This window comes from Oryx dammah, unplaced genomic scaffold (genome assembly GCF_014754425.2).
Source record: "Oryx dammah isolate SB20612 unplaced genomic scaffold, SCBI_Odam_1.1 HiC_scaffold_16, whole genome shotgun sequence".
NCBI classification, from domain to species: Eukaryota; Metazoa; Chordata; class Mammalia; order Artiodactyla; family Bovidae; genus Oryx; species Oryx dammah.
This window is the reverse complement of record NW_024070200.1, coordinates 35825916-35834297: the sequence shown is the minus strand read 5'-3', so window position 1 is coordinate 35834297 and position 8382 is coordinate 35825916. Positions and strand designations below refer to the sequence as shown.

Genomic DNA, 8382 nt, shown 5'->3' with positions numbered 1-8382 from the left:
GCCTGAAACGTGCTGTGTTTGTTGTCTTTGGGCTCTGTGGCTTCTGATGTGCTATTCAGTCATTCGAATTGTTTTCTGCCGATATGTAAGGTGTCATCTCTGTCTTGCTGCTTTCAGGATATTTTTCTTTAGTTCTCAGAAGTTTGATTATGATGTATCTTGACATAAATTTCTTTAGATTCAACCTGTGTGGAGTTCATTCAGCTTCTCGGCGCTATACATTTGTGTCCTTTGCCATGTTCTGGAAAGTTTAGTCATTATCTCTTTGGCTACTTCTCTGTTCTACCCTCCTTCTCACCTTCTGGGACTCTGACACCATAAGCACTAGATCTTTCATTAACAGTCCTACAGGTCCTTGAGGCTCTATTTTATTTATTTTTTTGTTCTTGTTGTTTTCCAAGTTATCTTCCCTCTGTTGTTTAGACTGGGTAGTTTCTATTATCTTCAAATCCACTGATTCTTTCTTCTGTTGTTAAGTTCACCCATTGAGATTTTTACTTGGGCTATTGTAGTTTTCGATTCTAACATGTTTATCTTGTTCTTTATATCTTCTATTTCTCTGCTGAGACTTGAGGCATTTTTAGGACGGCTGCTTTAAAATCCTTAGCATAGACTTGTAACATCTGAGACATTCTAGTGTTTGCATTTGTCTTTTTTCATTTGAGTTGAAATTTTGTTGGTTCTTGGTACAATGGTTTTTAAAAATTGAATTCTAAACATTTTGGGTATTATGAGACTGGATCGTGTTTAAATCTTCTCTTTTAGCAGGCCTTCTCTGACATGGTGCTAGTCGGGAAAGGGCTATGCCACCTCCTGCCAGCTTGGGTAGGGTCTAAGCTCCCACTCAGCCTTTGTAGGCAGGGGTGAAAGGGGAACTGCAGTTCTACAGGGTGTGGCCAGAGGACAGCCCTTATTGCCTCTTAACTTTTCTGTGCTGCTGGACTGTCCTTTTCCTCGTCTACTGCTTAGAGAAAGCAGGCTTTTGTCGGGGCTTCCTTTGTGTGTTGGTGTTTCTAGGCGGTCAGCTTCTCCATCACTCAGCCTGGGATACATGAAACAAAAAGAAAATCTAAGGAACTTTTTGCTGTATTGTTCTTCAGGTCTTGAGGATCCTAGCCAGTCCGCTGTCTCATCACCTTTCGTAGTCTTATGTTTTATAAAAAATGTCCAAGGTTTTTAGCTGCACTTAGTGGGAGGAACAGAGAAAAGCCCATCTGTTCCATTTCTCCAGAAGCAGAAGCCAGGAGGGGAGTCAGGCCTTATCTCTTTAAATTGTCCCATCTTTAGCCAGTAGGTCAAGCTGGCTCCTGTTGACATGACTCATTTTTGATAGTTTCCTTGGACCCTGAGACTTCCCTGGTGGCTCAGATGGTAAAAGCATCTGCCTACAATGTGGGAGAAACCGGGTTTGATCCCTGGGTCAGGAAGATCCCCTGGAGAAGGAAATGGCAACCCACTCCAGTACTCTTGCCTGGAATATCCCATGGACGGAGGAGCCTGAGAGGCAAAGAGTCGGACACGACTGAGTGGCTTTACTTTCACTTTTGGACCCTGAGATGTTCTAGGCTCCCCCTATACTCTCCCTGCCCTAGACCTGGGATCAGTCTTTTCTACAAACGGCCCTGGATGGCCTAAGACAGTCCTGGGAAGCCGTTTGTCTTAGTCTGTTCAGGCTGCTATAACAAAATACCATGGACTGGGTGGGCTAAACAACAGACATATACTTCTCACAGTTCCAGAGACTGCGAAGCCCATGTTCAAGTCAGAATCAGATCTTGGTGAGGCTCTCTCCTGCTTTGTTGGACAGCTGTCTTCTTGCTGTTCTTATATGGCCTTTCCTCCGTACATGTTTATAGCCAGAGTGTGTCTTTCTTTTTTTATAAGAACACTAATCTCATCATGCAGGTCTAATGACTTCATTTGAACCTAATTACTTCCCGGAGGCCCCACCTCCTAAAACCCTCTCACTGGGGTTGTGGCTTGGACATAGGAATTTAGGGGTGGGGTCACAATCATCCCATTCCCCTTGCCAATGAGTGGTTCAGGCACCGGCCGTCTCTCTTCCTAGAGAAGATGACACAGAGGCAAGGGTTCTCTCCTGTCTCTACTTGGGGCATCTGGTGTTGGGGCCACCTACTTGCTGCCAGCTTCAAGACAAGGCCAGCACAGAGAGGGCAGAGCCAAGAGCATCCTAGGACTGGGAGCTGGAGCCCTGATTCTCCTGTCTAGAGACAAGCTGTCTCATTTTGGTCCTCCTTCTGCCTCACCCCTGACCAGCCTCAGTCAGCAGCTGAGAAAAGAAAACGCACCACAGGTCAGCGTATCACTTGGTCTCTGTCATGAAAACCTCTGATCTGAACCCTAAAGAAATCACGCACACACTTCTTTACACTTTTCACACTTCTGTTTATTCTTCCTTCTCAGGAAAACCATTGATAAGTGCCTTTCACAGGGGAGGGAAGGCAATGCTGGAAGTGTTCTCAGGATCCCAGGCTGGATTCTCAGGTGGTAACTTAGGAAGCCAGAGATCCAGGAGACCAGACCCTCAGGGTCCTGGAGCTGGGGCCACCCCCTAATGAGAAGTTCGAGGGCAGCTCCACACGGGGCCCTGTGCTCTTCTTCTCAGCCCACGGAGTTCATCAGGGTTTGGGCCTGCTTTAAGTCTGCAGTGGGGAGAGGCAGGCAGGCAGGCGGCAGTTAGGCAGGGCCTCAGGGCGCCCCTTACCCTCCCGATACAGCTGAGCCTCACCTGCCAGGAGGACCTGGAACTTGTCTGCTGAGAGGGACATGGCAACAGGCTGGACCGGGCCACCTGGGGCAGCGGTCACCTCCAGCCGCAGATGGACCAAAGGCTCCTCCACGGTGCGCAGCAGGCTAGAGCTCAGGGTGTAGTCCACCCGCCAGCCCACGCCTACCAGCCTGTTCACTGCGAGACCGAGAGGGGCTTGAGGCCACAGGCCGAGGAGCCAGGCAGCCCAAGCCCTCACCCCGGCTCAACCCTGAACCCTCCAGGGCTCTGTGGCCTTTGAGAAGCTCTCATCCCTCTGACCCAAGAAGTCAGATTACCCAGGGCAGGTCTCAGAGGAGAGAAACCTGGGCAGGAGCCAGGAATCCCAGCCTGTGACTGCTTGACGTGACGCGGTTAAGTATCCTTTCTAAACAAACACCTCCCAAACCACAGGCACCTTCCAGAATGAAGCCCAGCCCCGACCCAGGCCCACCCTGCACTCACCCCGCAAGCTGCAGACCCGCAGGCGCGCCTGCAGGGAGCTCTGCTTCTCCTCGTAGCAGCGACAGAGGCTGGCCGCATGCTCTGGGGACGAAAGGAGGTCCCCTGAGCTAGCAGATGGGGGCTGAGGCTTAGGTGGCTCAGAGTGCAGGTCTCAGGCTCCTGGCCCAGAGAAGGCAAGGTGTGTCCCGGGGTCACACAGCCTGACCTCTGCCCAGCACCCCTCGGCCTACAGGTCACCCTCCTGCCTGCCCTCATCCCTGTACCTTTGGGCAGCCCCAGCTGCTGCAGTTCGCTGGACAAGGACTCGCCATCCACGCTGTGCTTGGCCGCACTGGAGAGGATGAAACTCAGCACCGCCACCGTGGCCTTCACATCGCCTGACTCTGCGGGGAGCCGTGGGTGGAGCGGGGGGGTGTCACTGTGGCCCCAAACACCTCCTGTGGCCCCACTATCTTCAGCTCAGAGTCCCCAGGCCGCCTAAAGCCACGAGCACTGCCACTGCCCCACCAGGAGCTGGAGGCGGCCCCAGGGTGGCAGCGGCTTTCCCCCTTATCTCCTCCGCTGGGGCCAGCGGGTCAGAGGAGGCTGGGAGGAGGGGCTTTGTGCCAGGCCCCAGGCCGAGTACCCAGGGTCACCCAAAGGTCTGTGGAGCCAGTGGGGTGCTCACCAAACCTGGCGTCCATGGTGAACTTCAGGATCTTCTCATACTGTGAAGAAAGGAGGCTCTCAGGGCGGGGCTGGTCCCCTGCTCACCAAGCCCCTGGCTTGGACCCTGTGGTAAGGACACGAGGTATCCAGGGAGGGTGGGAGCTGATCACCCACCCCCTTAGGTCTGGTGCACTTTCAGGGCAGTGGGGTCACCGGGTCATGGGACCATGGCGGGCAGGGTCCTGTACTCACATCAATCCCTTCTCCCAGAAGGTCCTTCAGCACCTGGCCACACAGCAGCCTCAGCTTCACAGAGGACTGGAGGGGGAGGCCTTATATCAGTCAGACTGACCCACTTCACACAGGCATGCTGAGGGGCTGGCCGCATGATCAGTCACACAGCGTGTGAGAATGGCCCAAGAGGGCTGAGACCCCAACTCAAGTGTGACCTCACCACCCTCCACCCACCCAAGAGCCCCCAGGTGCAATCCCTCCCTGCCCCCACCCCCAAGGTCCCAGGCACTCAACAATCTTGGCCAGCGTGCTGATCTCTGCCAGGACCCAGTCAGGACAGTCCAGGTCACCACAGAATCGGAACCTCTGCAAGAGAGTGAGGCAGGCGGTCAGGCTGGAGGGCGGGCTGGCGTACGCCCAGGTGTCTCCCGCGCTAGCTCCTCAGGGTCCCTGCTCCCTGCCAAGATGGACGAACTCTGGCCGCCTCTTCTCCCCTACTACCAGGCTGTTTAGAGAACACTCTCCCTGACTCTTCCTGCCACCAAACCTTGTTCTGATGCGTGTCCCAGGCATTCACCTGCTCTGCAGACGTGCCTGGGTGCCTGCTCTGTGGGAGAACCCACTGTAAGCGCTGGCGGTGCCGCACGGAACGCATGCCACTCTCACCTGCTCTTCCTTTCCCCCGCCAGCTCCAGCTCTACTGGGCTCCCTGTTGCTTCTATTGCAAATTAAACGTGGCTTGCTCTCTCATTTCACTCAGGTCTCTGCCCAAATGACACCTCTTCTGATGGGCTTTCTGTGACTATTTGCTTTCTTAAATAGCCCCTCACACAAGGTAGTTTGGAAAGGTCAGCAGATGTATTCATTATCTTGATCATGGTAATGTTTTCATGAGCATACACGTCAAAACTTATTGAACCATACATTTACACATGCATGATTTATGTTGATTTTAGCTAAAGAAGCAGTTTAAATAGCTCTTCACCATCATGTTCTAGCTCCTTCCTTTTTGATCTCCACAGCGTTTATCACATCACATATCACATTTTATTATTTATCCAAGGTCTCTCTTCTGTTAGAATGCAAACCCACCCAGTCAACCACATATTGATAATATCCTCCACCCGCCTGATCCACTGTCCTTTGCCCTGTTTCTGCAGCAAAGCTCTAATGCACACAATGTACATGTTCATCTCTCCACGCCTCTACCCGCACTGCTTTCAGATTTTGGGAACAAAACCCGCAAACTGAAGACACAATGAATCCACATTCTCCTGATTCTGTCAGGACCTCAAGGCAGCCCCATTAACTCCATGTCTTCTACTTTGCCCCACTGTTCACTGTTCACTTCAGACCTGCTCCATGACCCTGCCACCTCCAGACCTCCTTTCTGGCCTGCCACCCACTTGATCACATGTGACCCCAGTGAAGTCCTCTAGCCATGGTCACAAATGACTTTTGTCACTAAACCTAGTCTTCCTCTTCCTTAGCTCATCCACAACAGCGGACACAAACCCATCCTTCTTGAAGCAACATACTCTTCTGGAGTTCTCCCTCGGGCCTGGCCTCTGTCTCGTTTGCTGGCTCACCCCTCCCCACCCCCAGCCCCCCAATGGTGATCTCAGCAGACTGCCTGTTGTCATTACCCTGAGGTAAGGTACTGGGACCGCTGGTGAGGTGGTGGGGTATTAAGGAAAGTCTGGGGCTTCTTTCCCTACTTCAGGGATTTTTAACTGTTTTGTGGCATGGACTCATTAGGCATCTGGTGAAGGCTACAGGCCTCTCTCAAAACAATGTTTTCAAATGAATAAAGTACAGAGGAAAAACTACACAGTAAAAGACACTAATTAAAAGTTATCAAAATAGGTAGTTCCCTGGTGGCTTAGTGGTTAGGACCCTGGGCTTTCACTGCTGTGGCCCTCAGTTCAATCCCTGATCAGGGAACAGAGATTCCTCAAGCCACATGGTATGGCAGGGGGAAAAAAAAGTTATCAAAATATTCAAAACCAACTGGTGATGTGACATATGTTTCAATTCAAGTGATGAAAGTAATTTGGAAATGAGCATAAAAATGTAAATAATGCCAACAGCTGTGACATGAAAATATCTGATTTCTATTAGTGACAAAGTCAGAGGTGCTGCTAATACTGAGGTCTGTTGCCAACATTCATAACTGGAGGAAATATTAAATTTCAGTTTGAAGTTAGTGAAAATTGAGATATAATATTTTCCTAAGTTTATGGGCCCCTGACTTCTACCCACTGGACTATTTTATCATCTCTGGACTTTCTCTGACTTCTACCATCTCTGTATTATTTACATTTTTACCATAAGAATGTGTTCCTTGTGTAATTTCTTAAAATACCAGCATTTCTCTAGGTTCTGTCCTAGACCCTTTCTTTCGAACTCACACTGTGGCTGAGACAGATCATCCTGCTGATGACTCCCAAATTTATAACTGCCATCGTACTGTAGATCTCTTCTGAGCTCCAGACCCTTAAATCCAGACTGTCTCCTACCTGGTGCACCTGGGCGCTTAGAGGCCTCACTAAGCATGTATCACAGTGACTGGTTCTCTTCCCTCTGAAGCCTGCCCCTACCTGTCCCACCACCACTGAGCACCAGTACCTGGGAACCAAACCCAGCTCCCTCCCTCTCCCTTCTCCCTCATGCATTTAGTCTCTGAGCCCCACTGATCTCCACTTCCATCTCCACTCTCTCTCAAGTCACTACCACCTCCTGGCTGGGGGAGTGTCTGCTGCCCCAGGCTATTCCCTTCTCCCTTTCTCAACAAATCAGCTGAAAGGCTCTTCCTCATTTCCCTGCCGTCCTTTCTTAAAAGTCCAAACTCCTCTCAAGACCCAGCAAGCTGTGGTCTTTGCTTATCTGTCGAGCCTCATCGTTCACTAGCCTCTAGTTTCTACTCTTCCAGGTGATGAAATGCATTCATTCCTACCGTTCCGAGCTCTTACTCACCTGAAGTCTTTGAATGCTGTCCCCTATCTGAAGATACAGCCTCCCACCAGCCCCCTTCCATGCCTCCCAATTCCTGGTACACTAGCTGCTTTCTTTCTGCCCCAGCAAGCTTTCTTCCCGGCTCCCAGGCCCTCAGGTGATGTCATCCTTGGGAAGCCTTCTGGCACTATGCACAAGGTGAGTTTAGTCCCTCCCGGCTCAGGTCTTAACTAAATCTGCCCATTTTAACTGGCAAGCCTCCAACTCTGCCCTTCCCTCCTGCAGCCCAAGTGCTAGTGCCTGGCACAGTCCCGGTATACAGTAGGCACTCATAATCTGTTAAAGGAATGAATGAATGGATAAGTTGAGAAGTTTCCACCCCGTATATACTCCTTTCTGCCTCTGGGAAGAGCAAAGGGATTTCCTAACAGTGCAGAAGACTGAGCGAAATTGTGAGTAAGTTTTCCTCCAAGTTCTACAGGAAGGCTGGGAGGCCCGCCTTCGGGACGTCCTACTCAGGGGCAGAGAAAGGCCTGGAGAGACAAGCCCCAGCTCCTGCCGGCCTGGAGAGACAAGCCCCAGCTCCTGCCCCTGAGAGTTCGGGGCCTTCCTTCCAGCCAAGACACTCCAAGCCTGCCGTCCCGCCCTGCTGGAGGAGGATGGAGGGAGGCTTTTTTTTACCAGACCCTCGGCTTTAACGACCGCACCCAAGTGTCTGCTCCGCGGCCCGGGCAGATTTCCCATCTCCTTCCCGCAGCAGCGGCGGGGTAATTTGGGGCTCCTACCATGCTCGCCCTCAGCAACCACAGCCTCGTATCAACCCTCAGCCCTCACCATTGCTCCAGGAAGCCTGCGCCCAGGACTTTCACCTTTCTGTCGCGCCGGGTCAGCTGATGCAGCCGTCACGTGACGCTGGGGCGGGGCTCCCTGGGATAAAGGCGCGAGCCAGTCGCCCAGCGTCACGGGAGCGAAACACGGAGTCCCTTTGTCAGTCCCCAGAACCTTTCCCCGGAAAGGACCAGCGCCAACCCCCAGATTAACTGAAAACAGAACCAAAGCAGCAGGAAGAGGGAGTGGAAGCCGTTTAATTTGTTCTCTTAAGGCAGAGGCAGCCTTTCTGCACTGGTATTCAGGTCGTTGCCATGCTTTCCGTCTGTAAGCAGTGCCCTTACTATACACGTGTGGCTTGTGGCAAAAGATACATTTGTAAAACTTTATTGGAATAGAATGCACATACACGAAATTGTACATAGTACAAATACAGAGCTTAATGAATTTTCATAAACCATACACCCCGTGTAACCAACACCCAA

General features: G+C 51.5%; 1 protein-coding gene across 1 annotated transcript; it reads right to left on the bottom strand.

Annotated features, from left to right (window-relative positions):
* Positions 1–2385: 2385 nt before the first annotated feature.
* COMMD4 (COMM domain containing 4) lies at positions 2386–8084 on the bottom strand. The gene is made up of 8 exons (XM_040257300.1): positions 7904–8084; positions 4409–4480; positions 4133–4198; positions 3900–3939; positions 3496–3615; positions 3233–3313; positions 2750–2926; positions 2386–2663 (listed from the first exon to the last, which is right to left on the bottom strand). The coding sequence occupies exons 1-8, from the start codon at positions 7904–7906 to the stop codon at positions 2623–2625; spliced, it is 600 nt and encodes a 199-aa protein (XP_040113234.1). The 5' UTR covers positions 7907–8084; the 3' UTR covers positions 2386–2622.
* Between the last annotated feature and the right edge of the window lie 298 nt (positions 8085–8382).

Coding starts and splice junctions, on each gene's coding strand:
- COMMD4 (XM_040257300.1), bottom strand. Junction 3,940..4,132: donor TTCTGGGAGAAGGGATTGAT/GTGAGTACAGGA, acceptor CTTTCTTCACAG/TATGAGAAGATCCTGAAGTT. Junction 3,314..3,495: donor GCAGCTGGGGCTGCCCAAAG/GTACAGGGATGA, acceptor TTTCGTCCCCAG/AGCATGCGGCCAGCCTCTGT.